General features: G+C 34.8%; 1 protein-coding gene across 1 annotated transcript in view; it reads right to left on the reverse strand.

The window, feature by feature from the left end:
* The window catches only part of VWDE (von Willebrand factor D and EGF domains), a 91,311-nt gene that overhangs the window by 57,729 nt on the left and 10,621 nt on the right, over positions 1–22,961 (reverse strand). The window contains 12 exon segments of the mRNA XM_057549654.1: positions 1,625–1,741; positions 6,879–7,015; positions 9,297–10,242; positions 10,244–10,256; positions 10,411–10,620; positions 12,865–13,134; positions 14,484–14,584; positions 14,838–15,055; positions 17,915–18,033; positions 18,405–18,430; positions 19,935–20,024; positions 20,600–20,847. Of these exon segments, the coding sequence (XP_057405637.1) occupies positions 1,625–1,741; positions 6,879–7,015; positions 9,297–10,242; positions 10,244–10,256; positions 10,411–10,620; positions 12,865–13,134; positions 14,484–14,584; positions 14,838–15,055; positions 17,915–18,033; positions 18,405–18,430; positions 19,935–20,024; positions 20,600–20,847 (2,495 nt within the window).

The raw sequence follows: 22,961 nt of genomic DNA on the forward strand, positions 1-22,961 counted from the left end.
ACGTTATCCCCCTTCCTGAGCTCCACTTGGCTATTCCATAGTCACCTCAGTATCTGTGTTTCCAAACTGAATTCATTATCTTTTCTCTCCAAAACTATTTCTTCTTCCTCATATTTCATGTGTGTCTTAGTCAGCCCGAGCTGCCATGAAAAAATATCAGAGTAGGTGGTTTAAACAACAGGAATTTATTTTCTAACCATTTTGGAGGGTGGAAAGTCCAAGATCAAGGTGCAGGCCCATTTGGTCCCTGGTGAGAGAGCTTTCTTCCTGCGTCCCAGACAGCTGCATTTTCCTGGTGTTCTCACCTGGCAGAGAGAGAAAGAGATTAAGTTCTGTGGTGTCTCCTCTTAGAAGGACACCAACCCTATTGGATCAGAGCTTCTCCCTTATGACCTCATTTATCATTAACTACTTCCTTACTCCAAATACAGCCATATTGGGGGTTTAAGATTCAATGTATGAATTTTGGGAGGACATGATTCAGTCCTTAGCAATATGAATGTCAATTCTACCCACTCAATTTGCCTAAACCAAGCACTGTTAACTCTCTCCCTCACCATGCTAATCCCAATCGCTGACCAAGTACTATCAACTTGCTTTTTTTTTTTTTTTGAAGTATAGTTAATTTACAGTATTGTGTTAGTTTCAAGTGTATAGCATAGTGATTCAGTATTTTTGCAGATTATACTCCATTATAGATTATTACAAGAAAATTGGTATGATTCCCTGTGTCATACAGTATACCTTGTTGCTTGTCTGTTTTACATATAGTAGTTTGTATCTATAATCCTATACCCCACATTTGTCCCTCCCAACTTCCCTCTCCCCTATGGTAACCACAAGTTTGTTTTTTACGTCTGTGAGTCTGTGGAAACAGACTCAGCTTTCTTCTTTAGTGTCTTTTTCATCCTCGTCTTAGGTCGGAATATCTTCATGCCTTTCCTATGTTTGTAATATTGTCTTAACTCTTCTTACCACCTTCACACTTGTACAGTTCCTTACCTGCAAGTGGTCCATCCTCTACACTGCTCTTAAGTAGACTTTCTCAGATGTAAACCTTATCATGTTTCTCATAGTTTGTCAGTGATCTGTCCACTGGATACCCCTGCTACTCTTGTAGCAGTCCCCTTACCTTCTCTATTCCAAGCACACTGAATCCTTCTCAGTGCCCAAGGTGATGTTACATGCCTCTGTACCTTTGCTCACGCTGTTTCTTCTGCCTAGAATGTCTCTCTCTTTCTTGATCAGATACATCAGATTCAGCTGTAGTGATACTTCCTTTTAAAAACTTTTCCTTGTCCCTCAAGGTAGACATGATTCCCTGTGTACTATTCCTACTATTCTCTCTAGACACTTCTATCGAAAGACACAGAACATCATATTGAACTATGTGATTACATGTCATATTTCCTGCTACTATACTCAAACCTATTAGGTCAGAGGACATATCTTATATATTTCTGCATCTTCTGCATCTAGCTTAGTGCATGACCCTGAATGAATGCATGAGTACAAGAGAGAATGGAACTAAATGACCTGAATTAATTAAATGCAGCAAAAACAGAAAGAAAAACAATTCATGCCAGAAAATAGGGACTTTTCCCATGACATATTTTTCCATCACCGTAAAATGCTTTTGGACATGAACCACCATGATAAGAACCAAAGGTATTGAGGCACTCTGCTCCTGAAAAGCAAGGCCTGGATTCACACTCATCAACATCTTCCTGGCAGTTTTTGCCTAAATAAAATATAGATTGAGAATTCAAATTATTTAGTTTGAAAAACATTACATGTCAAATCAAAGATTGATTTCTTGTACTCTTTATGTATGTCCTGGTAACTCCCCCAAAGCTGTCATATATAAAGAGGAGAGAAGTGTACTGTTTTAAAAATTTACTATATAATTAAACATAAGGTTATTAATTAGATTCTATTTAACATTAAGTAAGACCCTTCAAGTTTAAAAGCTTTTCCCTATAAATAAGACTTAAGAAGGCCATTAATATTTTAAGGCAAAAATTACCATATTATAGCAGTAATTTGTACTTTGTTAAAAAACTCAATGATTCTTTAAGAAGTTATTAGAATGGTTGCCTGCTTAGCTTAAGGACAACAATTCAGTCCAGTTATTGCATTGGCTGTAAAAATCCATAAAAATTTTACAGTGTGCTAGGAAAGTCAGTCTTTCTTCAATAAAAATTTTTGAGATGAGGTTTTGCTCTTTGAAATGTTTAACAGCTTATTTGAATGAATATATTGACAGTCATTAATGATGGTAACCCCTACTATAGTAAAATCCATGAAGAAATCAACATCTGAATTCTTTCAAAGGTAGTCTGTAGCAAAATAGCCCCAAATAATGAAAATTTTTATTTTAGATATGCTGAAGAAAATCAGACGACCCCTAAATGTCCTGCCTAGTTCTGTTATTATGTTAAAATAGATGTCTTCAAGGAAAATATCAGCTCAGTAACTGCACATTTACTTATTTAATATTTATATCTATTTTAATTAAAGAAAATATTGGTATGAGTTTTTTAAAAGCCTTGGGAAGTTAAAATTGTCAGTCATATACTTATTTGGGGTTTCTGGAATCAGACATTTTGGAATAATTAATGAGTTAAATATTCTAACATTTCATTTGATTTCAACTCTTTTATCATGATATTTTTAAGTTAATGAATTATCAATAAAATTCTTAAATGATAATTTTTATATTACCCATGGCAAATTTCTTTATTATTCTATACTATATTTCAATAGTAATACATTTAAATATATTTCTACCTACCAAATATAGATAGAAATGTTTAGGAACCTGCAAAATACAATATAGACACAGAATATTGCCAAACTATAAAAATGAGCAAAAATTTAAGAGTATATGTAAGCAGGGCTTCCCTGGTGGCACAGTGGTAAAGAATCCGCCTGCCAATGCAGGGGACAGGTTCGAGCCCTGGTCCGGGAAGATCCCACATGCTGCGGAGCAACTAAGCCCGTGCGCCACAACTACTGAGCCTGCGCTCTAGAGCCCACGAGCCACAACTACTGAAGCCCATGCACCTACAGCCCATGCTCCGCAACAAGAGAACCCACCGTGATGAGAAGCACGCGCACCACAACGAAGAGTAGCCCCTGCTCGCGGCAACTAGAGAAAGCCCGTGCACAGCAACGAGGACCCAACACAGGCAAAAATAAAAATAAATAAATTTATTTTTAAAAAAGTTATGGAGCTGTTGATGGCCACGTTTTTCACTATGTGGAGAAAGCTAATATCTGGTGAAAGGGAAAAATGAAGCCCACAAACAGAGAAAAGCAGAACCGTGACAGACACACACACACACACACACACACACACACACACACAAATGCAGACAAACTGAGTCTTCATGATGTTCAAGTCCCAAGTTTAAGCTTTTTTTCCTGAGAATTCAGCAGTCATATTCTATCCTGATTCTGTGAAAAATGCATTATCCTCATAATAAATATCATTTTTGCTCAAGCTAGTTCAATTGAATCTATGTAACTTAAACTAAATAAATTCTAACCAGTTCACCCTATTTAATAACTCAATGGCATATCATATTTAAACTTTGAGTACTATTTTTCAGTATTGAAATGCATTGTTGTCTAAAGAAGAAGAGCAAGGATAATGTTCTGGGTACTGATAACTACACAGAAAACTAAAAAGATGTATCTTATTACCAAAATTTAGATTCAGATTTTTAAAAAATTTATGACTGTAATGCTTTCAATGGCTCAGAAATAGTAAGTGTGCTGATGCTTCAATATTGTAGGTCAGGAGGAAAAAGAATGGAAGGCAAGAACACACTAGTCTGTGGCTAGTAGAAACTATGTTGCTGAAAGAGTAAGGCCCAGAACAAATCTCCATATTTAAGGGAGTGTATACAGTCTGGTCTAGCAGATATATCAGTGGTTTCCTTCTAGCAGAGGGGAATGACAGCAATGCCTCAGGGTAGTCATGATGTTGACACTTAGATGGATACAGGGTCTCTTGGTTTTGTGTGTTGAAACAAGACTCCAGGTAATGACTGGGAATTTAGGGGTTATTTCCACCTCTCTGTTTGGAGAGCTTACCCCAAATGAGGAATAAACAGGGTTCTATTTCTTTTCCATTCATCAATATTTGGGAATATCTATATGTACTGAGGATATTCTGATGAAAAGAGATCACAGAGGAAAAGACAAACAAACACTTTCTTATTGCTATAATCAAGATTCAAATAAGGTGTAATGAGAGAGAAAGAAGCCACTAAGTCTAACCAGCACAGTCAAGAAGGCTTCAAAAAAGGACACAGCACTTCTCTTGAAAGTGAAAAAGGAGACTGCCATTTGGACACTGGGAGCAGAAACAGAGTGCGATTTAGCAAGGTTGGAGTGAATACCATATGAAAAGACAGCGATGCATGAAACAGCATGGGATTTTCCTAGAGCACATGCAGGAAGTTCAAGCCTGCAAAAACAGACAACAGCTGGATTATGAAGGGCCATTTGTTTCTAGGATAACAACTTGGATTTAATCCTGTAAGTAAGTTATTTAAAAATTGGATTCTGTAAAGTCCTAGCAGCTTTTGGGGAGAGTGAAGGAAATGATTGGGTGTTTGGCACTCTGGCTAAAAACTTGTTTAAAATTACTACTGCAAAATTAGAAAAGAACATATGTAATGTGCTAGTATTCATATAAGAAAGAAGGAATTTACCTTCTCCTTTGTGCAAAAAAAACACAGTAAGGATAAACTAGAAAATAATGAGAGTGGATACCTTCAGGGGATGGATGGGAACAGGATGGAAAGAAGGGGTAATGGGAAGAGGGAGGTAGGGATGAGAAGACAGTGACATTTCTCTGTGTTGTATACCTGTTGTATGGCATCAACTGTTAGAACCATGATAATATTTCACATACCTTCCAAAAAAGTATATAACTAAAATCAACCAGAGTGTGAAGGAAACTCAAAATGGAATATAAATATTAAAAAATAAACCTAATTGTATTACAAATAAAATACATAAACATTCTAAATGGGGTGAGAAAGAAAATAGTTAATCTATGTAAGATTGTTTTGGCTAGTGAATATATTTTCTTTCTTTCTATAGTTCTGTATAGTGTTAATGAATTCCTGAGTGTACTCTTTATTTATAAGCTATTTGGAGGAGGGAAGTAGTATGAGAAAAAATATCATAGGAAAATATATATCTGAAAGTAAGAATAAAATGTACTTTCCAAGAAAATATAAACCTATAAAATTCTCTCGTCAAATCACTTAATTATAGTGTGATGTCATATGGTTTATTCTGCCAAAAACAATGTAATGACAACTCTCTTGAGCGACATTGAAGTGAATGAAATAATACATATATATTACATTTTCTATTATGTGTCTTATTTCATTGGGGTTAGAATATTTCATGGCTCATTTAGAAAGGCTCTGCTCATAAAATCTGGAAATAAACATAATTCTTGTGTATAACTATTTGATAAAGACACAAACAAAAGTTATTTCCTCAAATTCTCAATCTCAGAATCAATTTAGAGAAAAGGTAAAAAGAATGCTAAAATATGATTTGCTGTTGTAAGTTTTTATCTTATCCATGTAGTAAGTACTTTCTAAATTCAAAGTGCTTTCCTTAAAATAAAATTCCACTTAAATAAAGAAAAGGAAGACCATATAAATAACCATCAAAAATAAGGTGTACACAATGTTCATTGCAGCTCTATTTACAACAGCCAGGACATGGAAGCAACCTAAGTGTCTATCGACAGATGAATGGATAAAGAAGATGTGGCACATATATACAATGGAACATTACTCAGCAATAAAAAGAAACGAAATTGAGTTATTTGTAGTGAGGTGGATGGACCTAGAGTCTGTCATACAGAGTGAAGTAAGTCAGAAAGAGAAAAATACCGTATGCTAACACATATATATGGAATCTAAAAATTTTTAAAAATGGTCATGAAGAACCTAGGGGTAGGACAGGAATAAAGACGCAGATGTAGAGAGTGGACTTGAGGACACGGGGAGGGGGAAGGGTAAGCTGGGACAAAGTGAGAGAGTGGCATGGACATATATACACTACCAAATGTAAAATCGATAGCTAGTGGGAAGCAGCCGCATAGCACAGGGAGATCAGCTCAGTGCTTTGTGACCACCTAGAGGGGTGGGATAGGGAGGGTGGGAGGGAGGAAGACGTAAGAGGGAAGAGATATGGGGATATATGTATATGTATAGCTGATTCACTTTGTTATAAAGCAGAAACTAACACACCATTGTAAAGCAATTATACTCCAATAAAGATGTTAAAAAAAAAATGAGGTGTAATTTGATACACCAATGTTCAAACTGAGTGATCATATCTGTGTTTGGTGGTCTCAAGAAAGAAAAACACTTTTTTTTTTTTTTTTTGGTAATTCTCCCATATGAAATCCATAGTAAAGGAAATATAAAGGATGAGCACAATTTGTCTGAACTTTCTGGTTTGTAAAAGGGAATTGTTCCTATCTCTAAATCCTATAATTCATGCACAGAGTCTTAGATAAAAATGACCTCCATTCTTTGTGTTTTTACATTTCAGTAAATACAGAAGCTTATATATCAAGTTTGATATTATTTTAATTTCTTATTATGGCTTAAATAGTGAGTCAATACCTCAATAAAAATTATATAAAACAGTTTAATGGAGTTGTCAAATAGGGAAGCTTTAAGGTTAAGCAACTTAATAATTTTCCTGTTCAGTTCTCTGAGGATATGACATCCTTTGGGATTATGTTGCTAATTGATACTCCAAATTAATCTAAGAAAATTAATCTGAATAACTCAGAAACTTAATTGTTTTCAACATTATAATTAACATACCTTCAGTTTAGTAACTTCACATTTAATTGAAGGTGATTCTTTGAAGCCTTGACCAAAAACTCTCACCATCATACAGTTATATTTTTGAATATTACACAATCCAGCATTCTCAAGTTCTACAATTTCAGGAACTTTGTCTTTGGAAAAAATGATTTAAAAATAGGACATATTTTCTTTAATTCCAGAAAAAAACTAATTATTTTCAAGGCCAAAATTAAAAGCGTATATAAACTAATATTTTAAAGTCTACCCCCAATAATATTTAGTACATTAATTAAACTATTACATGTTAAGAGTGATCTGGTATTAAAAGAAGTGTTACCTACTATTCAACTCAATAGAAATAGCATTACAGATACTACCAGTGCCTAACTATAAAGGTTTAATTAATTTTTTAATAATATTTGATACCAAATAAGTACGAGTACTAACAAATTACTCCTACCATGGCCTATGTTTTGGTTTTACCATTTTGCTTTATGTCATAGAGATAGGTTATAGAAAAAGTGCTTTTGTAATAATACAGTGTACTTAGCAATGTGATGTATTAAAATTTTTTTAAAAAATTCTTAATTTGTTTTAGAAAAGAATTATCAAAATTTGTGCATGCTGTTGTCCCAGTATTGTTGATATTTTTGTGTATTATTGCTATCCTACATGCTACCATAATCTTAGGTGTACTTCTCAGTCATAGGAGAAAAAATTTCTTTTATCAGTCAGAGTTAACTGACCTTCATATGGTTATTTCTGTGGTTCTGGTCTTGGTAAGATCATTCATTATCTCTATGAGCAAGATCTGGTGGTCAGAATAGATAAATGCAGTATAAAAACAATTGAGTCCTTTGTCTAAGTAGTGGCAAAATCCAAGTGAATATAACCTTAATAGCAATAGGATATAAAAATCCTGTTACATATATTCAGAACCCTAAAATATTCATGAAAAATGTAAAAAACACGTATTATTCTTTCATATATTCAACAAATGTTTACTGAGCAACTTCTATTTTTCTGGTGTTATTCCAAATACTGGAGATATAGTAATGAACAAAATAGTCCCTGCCTTCATGTAACTTACATTCTAATATGGGAGGACAAAAAAATAAACCAATGAAAAAATAAATATAAAGTGTATCACATAAGTGTTTTTGAGGTAATGGAGAAAAAGTATATTAACTATATTAAGGGAGATAAAGACCATGGGGTTGTGTGAGAAAAACTACTTTATTTAGAATGACGATGGAAGGATTCTATGATAATATGATATTTGAATAGAGAAGAGAAGGAAGTCAGTCATGAAGATATGTGGTAGAATGTGCCAGTGAGAGGGAGCAGTAAGTGCAAATGTCCTGAGGTAGAAGCAGGCTTGGCCTCTTTTGAGGAACAGCAAAGCAACCACTAGAGAAATCTGGAAAGTAATGACCTGTGGAGACAATGGTAGATGAATTCAGTGAGAGAGGAGTCTCAGACTACATAGAGTCTTCTAGGCCATAGTAGGGCCTGCCAGTTTTATGCTGAAGGAGATGAAGAGCTAACAGAGGGATTTAAGCAGGGGAGTAATACGATCTGACTTACATTTCAAAGGAATCACTTTATCTGCTGCATGGAGAATAAACTTTGAGAGAATCTATAATAATCCAGGGAGAGAGAATAGTGGCTTGGACTAAGTTGATAGCAGGGAAAGATATGAAATTCTTTGAAGCTAGAGCTGGATTTGCTGCTAATGGATCAAACATGAGGCTTGATATAAAAAGAAAAGTCAAAGTGACTACACGTTTTTAATGTGAACAATTAGAGGAATGAGGTTTGCATTTACTGAGATGGAAAAGGGCAGATTGGTGGTGGTAGGAGCAAAATCAGGAGTTACTGGTTTAATAGTTAAGAGAATCAAATTGACTTTTTGAAATGTCTTTCTCTAATATATTGGGACAAAATAATTTGTACCATTTAGATAGGTTGGAGAAAAAAATTAAGCATATTAGTAAAATTAGCAAAATATAAACAGTGCTTTAAAAATACTAAATTTGAGTTCTAGAAGAATGATTATCCTCTGCAAGTAGAGGGACCAGCTATGTGCAAAGGCCCTGAGGTCAAGAGAACTGACATTGTAAGGAACAGCACAGAAACCAAAGTGGGTGGAGTGGAATGAGTGAGGGTGATAGTAGTAGGGGATGAGTCTCAAAAGATATTGTGTGCCTGATCACGCTGTGTCTTATAGGCCATTATAAGTACTTCAGCTCTTATTCTGAGTAAGATGAGACTGTTTTGGAAAATTATTAACATATTGATTAATATAATTTGGGTTCTTTTCCATATATAATCTGAATAAAGCCTGTTAGGATACTGAAGGTAAAAAAGAACAAAGAAGTTTTCATCATTAAATAACATACACAAGATCAAAGTTGGAGTGTATTTACTTACCGTGTGAATCACTGCAGTCATAGGAACTAAAGCCTGGGGAGCATGCACACCCCCATTCTGTACACTGCCCATGGCCACTGCATAAATTGGGGCATTTTAATGACAAGAGAATGTCTTTAATTGACTTGCTGTATTCTTCTCTGTTATATTTCCCCTCTTCCAAAATCCTCTTTTCACATTCATTTTCTAAAAGGGCCACACCTGCTTCTGCCCAGCTAAGATCATCTTTTAGGAGAACATCCTTAACACACATCTCTATCACACTGTCTAGTCTCTTGCCAAGAAAGGCAAGACAGTGCATTCCCATGCTGGAGTTGGCAAGAGCGTGCTGACATAGTGCCGATGTGCTGTATTCGGTGTGGCCAGATGGTGTGGGCCACGTGGGGACAAACTCTTGGTGGACATCCTCAGTATGGTCCTCAGGGAAAAAGTAAGTAAACTCTTCTAGGTCACTTTGGCTGAGACTTTGAAAAGCAAACACAGGAAGAAACTCACTGAAGTTTTGCTGTTTCCATCTGTTTTGTTGATCCCACCTTGTTTCTTGGCTGTGGTCCTGTGTATATCTCCCCTTGTCCAAAGTTTTTGATGCATCTTGTTTTTCATTCCCGGGATGTTTTTGCAAATTTAAGTCCAGATTGGTTAGATCCACATGCTTTTTTTCTTGAGGAAAGAAATACAAATTATTCTTTTCTCGAGATGTATGCTTGTTTATTCCTCTGACAGGAGCTTCTGAATTAATATATTCAGAGGTGACATCTAGCTCTGGTATCAAGGAAGCAAATTTGACATGTTTGGGGTCTTTGCAAGCTGAAACAATCTCTGATTGAGAAACAATTTCCAGATGATTAGAAGATGGATACAATGAAGTAGTGTCCAATGAGCAGCTACAATAGGATTGTTTTCTAGGTGATGGCAGAGAAACTGGCATTGTGTCAAACATGCTTTTTTCCTGGTAAAATCCTTCCAGATGGAAAACAGAAAAGAATAGTAATTTGGACAAGAAAAATTTTTTCTCAGTAACGTGTTGCAAAAAAAGCAGGGCGTTGAGTCACCCACCACTCAAGTTAAGTCAAATATTAATACAATAACAAACGAAAATAAGTTACTTTCTTACCTCCATTCATTAATAAAAGCAGCACAATTATTAAAAGTTTGATCAATTTTGATCCCATTTTTGTGATGGAAATCATTTTCTGGGTTTTCATCAAAGGTGCCACAAAGTCCCATAGTGTTTCTGTAATCTAAACTAGGGGCTCTGATTATTAAACTCATGCCCCACTCCCTAAGGTCAGCACGGATAAATGCTCCAGAGGAAAACCAGATCTGAAGTACAGAAATAAAAGATGTTTAAACAATATTCAATATGGATTAAGAAAAAACTAGATTTTTTAAGAAATAAATTCATTTATTCCTTTAGTATAAAAAGAGAACAAAATACTGGTTTTCTTGAGATCACAAATTTCCTTTTAATACTACATGTCAAAATAATGGGTTTTTGCCTTTTGCTGACTTGAAATTTGAACTCCATATTGATCCTTTCATTGAGATAGTTTGTTTATACTTCTTTCTTTAAATGATTTAAACTAAACTAAATATTTTATACGATTAAAACAGCTAGAAATGTTGAGGATAATGTTTACCAAGTAATATCTCTGAAAATAATTATTTAATATAGAACTAGACTGCCGGGTAATTAATTTACACAGATAAATATAATTCCAGAGGAGTACATATTCCTGTGGCTAATCAGTCTTCTCTTGCAGCCAGTAGGTAAATAGAATCAGAAGCCAAATTATACCAGAAAGTTGCTTGGGGAGTTGGGAATGGGAGCAAGGGGTTTATTGAATGATCCTAAGAGCCTGTGTCATCCATGATCCTCCTGACAGGAGGATCACTTCTCCCAGGTCAGGGACTTGGATGTCTGTGTTGAAAATATACCACCTGTGTTTGTTCCTCTGACTCGCCTTCCCCTTTTAATTTTTTAAATTTTATAATAGTGTCCTTTTCCTTTTCATGAAAACAGTAAGTATTCATTACAGAAAAATATTTAAAAAGCAAACAAACCTTACATTACTACTCAGTCTGAGGTAGCTAATGTATCTTAATCCAAGTTCTTTGAAAACCTCACCTATATTTCATTAATATCTTCCCCTGTCAATAAATACACATTTACTCCAAAACTTTCATGACTACAAAGTGTTCTGTTATGTGATGTCATTATATTTAGGGTTTTGATTAAACTATTTTATTCATCACTGATTAATTGTAATTTTTCCCTCTTGGAGAAATACAATGAACATCACTAGGGTTCTGCATATCCTTAATTATTTTATTGTGATACATTTTCAGAAGTAAAATTTCTTGAAAAATGGCAGGCATAGGTTCAATTTATTATATATGAATAATATGTATGTCTCTGGAAAGACTGTAACTACTTTGTCTACTCTTGCTCTTGTATGACAGCTATTTGATCTGCATTTCTTTGATAAACTAATGAAGTTGACATTTTCATATTTTTGTTGGTTATTTGTACTTTTGGACATACTTATCAGTTTCATTTCTTTTGTGAATTGCCTGTTTATATTATTTGCTCATTTTAATTGGAGTGCTGACTATATATTAGTGATGTATGAGTGCTTACTGTATTAACTATATGTTTTATATGTAGCAAATATTTTCCCAATTTTTGATTTGTATTTTGGTTTTTAATGATGGAATTCAAATATATAACACTATGTTAAAAAATTCTTATTCATCTCAATGCTATAAAAACATTCACTTACATTTTCTACTACTTTCATTTAAATTTAAATTTCATTCACCTGGAATTTACTTTTTTGGAAGATGACCTTAAAATACAAATAATTAGCTCACAGATATTAAGTATTATTTTAAAATGTCAATGAGTATATAATCTTGGATCTATTTCTTGATTTTCTAGTCTCTTCCATGTATCTACCAGCTTATTCCTGAGGCAGAACCATCTGTATTCATTTTAAAAATGGGCTAGCTATTCCTGAATATTTATTCTTTTTTTAAATTAATTTTTGCTGGAGTATAGTTGCTTTACAATGTTGTGTTAGTTTCTGCTGTACAGCAAAGTGAATCAGTTATACGTCTACATATACCCCTCTCTTTTAGATTTCCTTCCCATTTAGGTCACCACAGAGCACTGAGTAGAGTCAGGAACAAGACAAAGATGTCCACTCTCGTCACTATTATTCAACATAGTTCTGAATATTTATTCTTAATTATATATTTCATCTCTGCCTAATATACCATTTATTGGGCGTTGTCAAAAATATGAATAGCCCAAATTATCAAACTGAAATCTTAAGGCACTTTAGATTTGACAAAGTTTTAACTATGTTGTGTCTATTTGTGTGTGGTAAGTGAAAAAAATTTTATTCCATCTAAGATTGGTGTTAATCAAAAAGCTACTTTCTTGAAAAAACTGATGTTGAAAAATAATAGTTCCTAATTTAATAGAGATGAAAAGAAGTTCATATTTGAATACAAAATCTGTGGGAAAAAAAGAAAAAAAATACTTTTTTAACAGTGAAGAATCGTGACTTTTCTTCCTAAGTAAGATTCACTTATCTTGATATTGCTAGTTACATCTTGGCTCTTTACAAATAAATATGGCTGTGATTCATGTAGCTGACCACCGCACATATCTAAAGTAACTACATCACCTTCTTCTTTGGCAACAAAGCTGCAGTTACATGACACAGGATAGTGGAGGCTTCCACAGTCCCACTGACATACGTGGACTTCAAAATCACGCGACATACTCTTACAAAGCACAAATATTCCAGCCTTGAAGTTATCATACATCCTATCATTAACAGAAGTCAATTGCGTTAAGAATTGGTATAAAATATCACAATAATATGTTACAAACCAAATATACATATTAAATTTATTTAGCACTCAATATATTTTGATGCAAGAATGGAAAATCTATATTCTAATAGCTTTATATATAAAAAGCAATTATTTGTAGAGTACTGAATGAAACAAAATAGTGATAAACACCTAAATCTCTCTCACTACTTTTTTCTTCTATTTCATCATTTCAGTCAATCCCTACTTTCAGCCTTCTCTTTCTGACACTGCTTTTGTTTTCTTTGTAGCACCTATTTCCTCAGATACACTGTATATTTTATTTATTAGTTGTGTATGTCTCTCTCCACCCAGACAAACGTAAGCTCCATGAGAGCAGGGGATACTTGTCTGTTTTGTGCACTGCCATACTCTAGCACGTAGTACGTGGTTGTCACTTAGTTGTTGCACAGTTAATCTTGTTGAATTATAACACTTTAAATTAATGACCACTATGCTTTCTTGAGGTTTTTTCCACTAAAACTTCTAAGCCTTTAATTATAACCACAAAGGATTCTTGTATGTGAGATCATTTCCTACAACTTTTCAATAACTTTTCAAACTTTTGCAGTTTCATTTGTTATTGGGGGGGGGTTATATATCTCTTTACTGATACTGAATAATTTTACTGACAATGATCACATTATAGATTTTTTAAAGAAGAAATTACCTTGTATTATGCAGAAAATTATTACTGAACAATGAGGTGTTCTTATTATTTCTTTAGCAACATCTTAAAATCATGTATTCCCCAGAACAGTATAACTGAGTTTAAATCCTTCTATGCAGATATTAATAGCAAGATAGTTTAGGTTACTGTTTGATCGTTTTGCTCAGTTTAAGTTCCAAAGGCAGATATCCAGGCATTCATGATGGCTATGATAGTTTTCCCCCTGAGTATCCTTGCAATGAATTAGAAGTTATTAGTTTTTAAAATAATTATCATGTGTTAGTTTAATCATCTTGCCTAAACCTTAAATATTGTTTCAGTATCATGTAGAAATGCAAAACAGTACATATCTCTAGAGTAGATAATTTAATTATTATAAATAAATAAATGGTCAAGCTAAAAGGATTGTATTTTTAAGACTCTTCATTTTTACAAATTCAGCTTCACAATTAATCTGTATATTTACGAAGAAGTAGATTTTAGGGCAAAAACATTCCACACAAATCAATATTTTGAAACAAAATGTCCATACATGCCTTCCTTTCTAATCTTTCAGTGAATAGGACTAAGAAATAAAATAGTATAATGTTTAAAACAAAACAACAACAAAATCCAATAGAAACACAAACTACCAAAGGAAAAAACTTACAGGAAATTATCTGCCATCAAAGGTAATTATATGTGGGTCAGTAAATGAATAGCAGCAAGCAGTCAGGACATCCTTTACTCTGATCTTAAGAGCAAAGAAATTTTCAGTAAATATTACCGTTAATTGTTATTTAGTGATATACAATAAATTTCCTAGCAAGCTCAATGAATTTTTACTTAACTACCGTTTTATCATAGTTATTGAAACTGGAATAATTTACAAACTGAAAGAGCTTATTAAATGATTTTGAAATGAAAAGTTCACAAGGTATAGTGATAAAATACACATATCTTTTTTTAAAGCTTCACTTATAAAGATATTTTTGTAATTTGTTAACCTGGATGCTGTCTGGAATGTAGCTGTTCCATAGGAAATCCTCATTAACTATAGGTTCTACTACAATATTCGTGACTCTATTTCCATTTTGAGAAAAATCTGTTACAGCAGTGTAGTACACAAAAGCATTGCTGCAGGTTCCGTTAGCACAGGATGATGTCTGGTGAAGGTCCACGTGACAGGAAGATAGTGACAAATTTAAGCCTAGCTGTTCTTTACCTATTTTAGTGAAAAAATACACAGAAAATTTTCCTAAGAGAATCTACCAACCAAAGCACATAATAACTTGATTAACACAAAACACTGAATCAAGAGATTATTCTTATATTATTTTCTCTTACTTAAAAATATAGTTGTAACTTTTGTCTAAGTAAACCAAAGCTATTGAACTCTACCTGATCTTTACAAATAGTTAATAACATGTGTGTGTGTGTATATATATATATATATATATATATATATATATGACTATTTTTAATAGGTTATAAATTCATATGCACCTGCATAAAATTCAGAAGCAATATAAAATTTATTTTTGTTTCTATAAAAAAATGTAATTCTAACAGTAAGAAACATAATTTAATTTTTTTGCCTAATGCTTTTAGGCCTTGGGTCCAGATATATCTTAGGGCTTGAACTCATGTTCTATCCATTTGTTGAGTGATAGCAATGATTACTGATCATTAATGATTACTGATACAGAGTTCATCAAACAGGTTTAACTACTGATACAGTTCATCATTTTAAAAAACAGAAAAATAAAAACAAATAAAGTAATTCCACACCAGTAATAAATCCTCAATCTCTTTCACCTCCCAAATGTCCCAATATATTCAGAACCTTGAGACACTTTCTTGCCTGTGGAACAAAGAACACACACAAAAAATAATTTGGAAAGAAAATGGTAACAAAAGCGAAGGAAGGAACTCTAGGGATTTGTATAACTAAACGAAAAGGATAGATTCCTCCAAAAGCTGGCTACAAAAGAAGTTTGCTGTCACATCCAATTAATGAATACAAAGTCCATCTGAGACAGGCACACTGCACAGATTCTAAATTCCTGAAAAAATTTTCTCTCCATGCATTTTTTTCTAGAAATATATACTTTTCCCATGTACATAACAAATAACAGAAACATCAGAATTCTTAGCCAGCTCCCCAGGTGAATATGAAACACATCTGGCTTAGATAGAACCCCTGACATCATTTCCCCTGGTCTGTGGTATGAGGGCCAAGTACTGTTCTCTTTAAGCCTGTGAAAAAGCAGTGGGGCCTTTGTAGAAATACACAAGGAGACACCAGCTTGGAGACACCAACTTATTCTCTATGAAAGTAGAGATATAATGAAAATATACTTAAAGAAGATGAGATGAAGAATATCAGAATGAAATCCAGAAATTTTTCTCCAGAAAAAAAGGAAATTGTTTTTAATTGACAAATAATAACAACATAAGCTTCTAAAATGTAGGAATATATTTAGGCTGTTTTTATATTATTATAGCAACATTTGTCCTGTTGAAGGAATTGAGAGCTTGAAAATGTAGTGTAAAGTATACTTGGAAGGAAATCTTTGCATAACACAATTTTGGAAAATGTCAATAACATCCTCTTCCTATTCTCCCCCATAAACTGTAGTAAAATTTGCATAATATGCAAGTATGCATAATATGCACATAGTTTGAAGTAGAATTGTGTCAAACAGCCTGAGAGACAGTGTTTATATTCTGGGTTGTATTTCAAAATTAAGTGTTGCTTATGGTGCTTCTGAAAGCTGAGTAGCTTGGTGTTACCTTAGCCTGTTGACTGTCAAGTATGTTGGGATAGCCTCTCTTGATTCCTCTTTCTCTCTCCTTAGTCATCTCTTTTTTCTGGGTGAGTCATTCCCATGAGACTCTCTCTCTCTCTCCTAGCATTTTTATCCTTTTGTTTCTCTGATTTAATTAGGTATAATATAGACATGAAGATCTAGATACATTTCACTTGGTATATTTACTACATAAAATTTTATGCCCTATGGTGAAAAGGTATGTGAACAGAGCTGGAATCTCTCTTAAAAGTTATTTTGGACTTTTTTTTTTTTTAATTAATTTATTTATTTGCTGTGTTGGGTCTTCGTTTCTGTGCAAGGGCTTTCTCCAGTTGCGGCGAGCAGGGGCCACTCTTCATCGCGGTGCGCGGGCCTCTCACTGTCGTGGCCTCTCTTGCTGCAGAGCACAGGCTCCAGACGCGCAGGCTCAGTAGTTGTGGCTCACGGGCCTAGCCGCTCCGCGGCATGTGGGATCTTCCCGGACCAGGGCTTGAACCCATGTCCCCTGCATTGGCAGGCAAATTTTTAACCACTGCGCCACCAGGGAAGCCCCCTTAAAAGTTATTTTAATTTATGTATCTTTTACTTGCTTGGTTCCTACATCAGAGGCATAGGGGATAAAAAAGGAACCCAACCAACCCAATCACTGCTATACATGGTTTGTCCTCTCATAGTCTATCCTGTTCTGTGGGAGAATTTTAGCTCTCTGTGGCTGTGACAGTGATGTATATGTGGCCATGTATCATACAGTCTATATAACGTAGTTTAAACGGAAGAATTCTAAAGCAAAAGATCTCAAACATGAGCTTACATTAGGGAGTGAAGTGTGACGAGTGCATTATGAGATCCGTGTTGCATAAACTTCAACTTTTAGCATAACTTACCACCTTTCCTTATTAGGGATAATTTGAAAAATCTTAAAGAGCAGTTTGTCCCTCAATCTCTGAAAACAAAACAAAGAGAAGAATTAGCAGAAGGATGAGGAGAAGGAGGAGGAGGAGAAAGATAATAAAGAGGAGGAAATTGTTCATTATTGTCTTTTTTTTTCTAATTTGTGCTTTGAGCCCAGGAAGGATAAATGTGGATTGCAAAATAGATTGCTTTTGCAATCATAAATTTGGCCCAGTATTATTAATATGATTGAACTGTAATTTGATGTAAACATGCAACATAATTAATTATATGAGTACACTGTAGTGACTTCCTGAAGAAAAAAGCATTAGTTATGATCTGAAATCTAATAATAAAATGAAGTGGATTTAGTATATTACCTTGATCAGCAGTTGTCAGTTTTAATGAGATTTTGCACTCCTGATCAAGCTCACTGAATTCAGGACAAACGATAGGAATTGTGCTCTCTATCCTCAACTGGTATTCTTTCCCATCTTCTTTTTTTTTTTTTTTTTTTTTTTTTTTTTAAAGGATTTTCTTTTATTTATTTATTTATTTGTTTATTATTTTTGTCTGTATTGGGTCTTCGGTTCGTGCGAGGGCTTTCTCCAGTTGCGGCAAGTGGGGGCCACTCTTCATCGCGGTGCGGGGACCGCTCTTCATCGCGGTGCGCGGGCCTTTCTCTATCGCGGCCCCTCCCGTCGCGGGGCACAGGCTCCAGACGCGCAGGCTCAGCAATTGTGGCTCACGGGCCCAGTTGCTCCGTGGCATGTGGGATCTTCCCAGACCAGGGCTCGAACCCGTGTCCCCTGCATTAGCAGGCAGATTCTCAACCACTGCGCCACCAGGGAAGCCCCTTTCCCATCTTCTGATACAGTGTTCAGTTCAGGTTGTAACTGGTGTAAGAAAATACGTAGAGCAGTCATGTTTAATAGAATTTATTTCTAAGATATAATAATTTTGAAAGGGCATTTTTCCTCAATAGCTCATATTTTGCTAAGTGAGCTGGCAGTAAAAACTTAAGCACTAGAATTTTTGAATTAAACAAGATCAATTAAAACCAAACCCTTAAAAACATCAGCAATGCACAGAAGGGAACATGGAGTTGCTGTAATCTTCTGACTTGAGGCACAGTTTGGTTCCCCAGCACATTTTAGGCAGTCTGGTTGGAGCCTGCCTTCATGAAGATTCCTATTTTCTCCCATTTGTTTGCTAAGGTTTACTGACACACCAATGGCAGATTCTATTTATTCTTAGGGATTAATATCGTCCCTAATATCAATTAGAAATCTAAATATTTTAATGCATAAATCAAAATATTATTGTCACATGAAATATCTCAACCTTCAGCTTATTTCTCAGCTTCTGCTTTCCACAGTTGGATTTACTGAGTACTGAAATCTAGGACTGGTCTTAACCCAGTTCACAGGTCACTCCTTTTTGAAGCCAGATGTTTTTATGCAGTCTCAGTTCTTGGCTGGCCCTCAAAACAGATGGTTGTGAATATTCTCCCTGTTAGCCTAATCAGAAGTAGTACCTGGGGCCTGATCACTGGCCCTAATGTTGTCTTCTGAGTTCTTTCCAGTGTAGATGCAAAGGTTCTGTGTTCCCAGGGTCTGAGCTCTGTTTCCCCTCCCGCTGTGTTTTATGTTATTCTGACAACATTGTTCAATCTCTGCATTCCTTTCCCTCTCCCTATTGTGTATAAGTGGACTTTATCCAGAAACAGGCTTTGTCCTCGTTCAATCCTATTCTCTCAATCTATCAATTATCCCATCTTTTCCTTGAACTAGAGATGAGTAGAGGTCAAACTCCAGTCCTGTGGCTGAGACCTCAGAGGGTGCACAGTGGTTGCCTGCCTAGACCTCCTGATACTGTCCCAGCTCCTTCCCCCAATTCTGGATTCCCTGTCACCACTGATGATCTGGTAGAATAGCTCATCAGCTCTTGGACCACAGTGCTGCCAGCACTGACCATAGATATTGCCTTGTTTAGTTAGTTCAATCTTTGCTGTCCACAAAGCCTAAATTTCTGGGCCAATTCTACTCTAGCCAGAAACTCTAGGGCTTGACCTGGTACCTGTCTTGAAAAATAACAAACTCTGATACTCTAACTTTTAGTTACATGATGGAATTATTTATGGGGATAGAATTTTTGCTTTATTCTAATTTGAGCTATTTCTGAAAAAAAAAAAGCAAGTATATTCCAATTTTAGTTCATTAGCAGGCCCTCAAAGCTCAATGGCACTAGAATTATTTGGGTTATTTCTCAAAAATACAGACTCTTGGGTCTCAGCATTCAGTCTGTGAAGAGGTCCTGGAACCAGCATCCACAGATCACAGTATGGAGAACACGGTTCCAGAGGAATAATCTTTCAAATCCATCCCCACTGCTACATACCTTAATGCCTGCAAAAAATTATCAGCTTTTGATGGCTAAACTTTGTACATGTGGTTTCTCCAAGAAAAAGATGGAAGCACTACAAAATATCTATGAATACAAATAATCATTTAGCAACACAATTATGGAGGAAATATGTGTAAATTATTATATTTAAGTACTTAATTTTAATTTTTGGTAGATAGTGCATAAGATATCATAGAAAACAAAATAATTAAAAACTTGCTTGAAAATTGAGAAAAAGTCCATCATTATAAAATATTAATTATTTAAATCTCAACATAAATCAAAGTTTTGTAGACTTTGTATTTAAGATGTATTTAAAAGTAGATAATAAGTGATATTATCATTGAAAAAATAAAAACATTATTTTCCAGAATAAAAGTATATCATTTTAAAACAAGAAAGGGACATAAATTCATAAGGGTTCATTGATAATAATCAGTGAATTACTAAAAGCAGATACACATATAAGGTCAGTAAGATTACTGACTCATCCAGTTACCACTGGAGTTGGCACAATTGTCAAGAAAAAAGTAAAAAGAAAAGCATCATGCTTTATATCCTGGGGACAAAGGCTAATTTTAGAATATATTTTAATATCCATTTTTGAAAATTAACACATTTATGAAAATAAAAGAAAACCCAACGGTTTTTGAACATACCCTGTCTCCAAGTCTGAGATTTATGCCATCCAGTTCTAAAAGAGAGAATGGTTGAACTGTGGTCTCTTGTTTCAGCTCTTCTTTGATTTCTAGAGAAGAAAGCCTAGACCAAGCTATGAGAAATCCCACTGAGTTGTTTGTAGGGGAAACATCAAAAGCACATCTACAGAAAAGCCTGGACTCAATCAGCTGCACCACAACCTCTGGCCTTCCTGGAGGTGGTGGTGGCAATGAGGCAGACAGCTGACCTGGTGGGAGAAAATGCGTAATTTGTAGTTGGGCATCTTAAAGAGTTGTTATGGGAAAGCTCATGAAAACTGTAACTCAGGGATTTATATTAAGAAAAAATAAAATATGTTTAGAAAAATAATTATTTTCTAGCAATCAGCAAAGTAGCATATTCTTTTTTTAAAAATTTATTTATTTATAATTTATTTATTTTTGGCTGCATTGGGCCTTTGTTGTTGTGCGCAGGCTTTCTCTAGTTGAGGCGAGCAGGGGCTACTCTTCGTTGCGGTGCACGGGCTTCTCATTGCGGTGGCTTTTCTTGTTGCGGAGCACAGGCTCTAGGCGTGTGGGTTCAGGAATTGTGGCTCGCGGGCTCTAGAGCACAGGCTCAGTAATTGTGGCGCACGGGTTTAGTTGTTCCGCAGCATGTGGGATCTTCCCAGACCAGGGATTGAACCCGTGTCCCCTGCATTGGCAGGCGGATTCTTAACCACTGCGCCACCAGGGAAGTCCCAGCATATTCTTACTTTGACCCATAATCACATAAATATTGATAGCGGAGAAGTTCGTCAGCTCATCAAGCTTATATTAATGCATGTTGAATATGACTACTCTTGGAAAGTCTAGCTCTTGAACAGAAAAGTAATTTACTTTCTTTTTTTTTTTTTTTTTATAGTTTTTTATTTATTTATTTATTTATTTATTTATTTATTTATTTTTGGCTGTGCTGGGTCTTCGGTTCGTGCGAGGGCTTTCTCTAGTTGCGGCAAGTGGGGGCCACTCTTCATCGCGGTGCGGGGACCGCTCTTCATCGCGGTGCGCGGGCCTTTCACCATCGCGGCCCCTCCCGTTGCGGGGCACAGGCTCCAGACGCGCAGGCTCAGCAGCTGTGGCTCACGGGCCCAGCCGCTCCGCGGCATGTGGGATCCTCCCAGACCAGGGCTCGAACCTCTGTCTCCTGCATTAGCAGGCAGACTCTCAACCACTGCGCCACCAGGGAAGCCCTAATTTACTTTCTTTTAAGCAATTACCTTTTCTAAAAAAATGGAACAAACAAATAAAATTAAGATTTTCTACTTTATAATTTCCTGTTATAAAGAAAAATGTCATTATAATGCAAAATCAAATGCCTTACTATTTTACTCTTATAAATTACTCTTATAACTCAATCCATCATTACTTTGGGTTGAAAGAGCTGTTCATTACAGAAGTGATTATACTGTTAGTGAAATATATTAAGTGTTAAACAATAGTCTTATTCTTTTCATTTTTTCGAGGTTAAAAAAGTTTAAAGTTTTCTCTAGGAACTCAGGAAGATATTACGATTTTTTTTCTCTGGGCATTTGCAAGGTTAAATCTAGGGATCTAAAATGTTTCAAAATAGTTTTTTATTTGTTTTGTTCTGTTTTAGAAAAGAGAAAAATATCTGAGTGATAAATTTTAAAAGTAAGATTTTTTAAATGTCCTAAAATATACAAATATTTTTCTATGATATACACTGCAATTTTATGATAATCATAAAATTATTTTCTCAATTCTGTAATGTAGATTTTGGAAAATTCTGAGACCTTAGTCTAAATATGAGGGGAACAAACTTATGTACTTTCAGATATTTTAAAGTGTGATTTTGTTAGATATTTAATTACAAAATCACAATAACAAATGAAATGTTTCCAAATTAATCCAAATAATAAATATTTTGCCAAACATTTTAAACATTAGGCCAAATCATTATCTAGATTTGAAGAAAATGATAGACTGCTTTTGAGTATATATGATTTTTTTAAAATTACATATCTGAGTAAAAATTTTCTCTTAAATAAATTAAGAAAAAGATGCTGAACTTATTTCCAAACAGGGAGGAACTATCTATGGAAGTGATTATTAGGAACAGGAGATAACAAATGACTGAAAAGAAAATAATTCATGAAATTAAAATTTTTGAATTAATTGGCATCAACTATCTAGGTGAGCTGATCATTGCTCGCAACAATGTAGATCAAAAAACATTTGTTAACATGTATTTAAAGAAGAAGGTTTCAAAAACAACAACAGATAAATTATTTCTGGGACTTCCCTGGTGGCACAGTGGTTAAGACTCCACGCTCCCAATGCAGGGGGCCCGGGTTCAATC

This window comes from Balaenoptera acutorostrata, chromosome 7 (genome assembly GCF_949987535.1).
Source record: "Balaenoptera acutorostrata chromosome 7, mBalAcu1.1, whole genome shotgun sequence".
Taxonomy (NCBI): Eukaryota; Metazoa; Chordata; class Mammalia; order Artiodactyla; family Balaenopteridae; genus Balaenoptera; species Balaenoptera acutorostrata.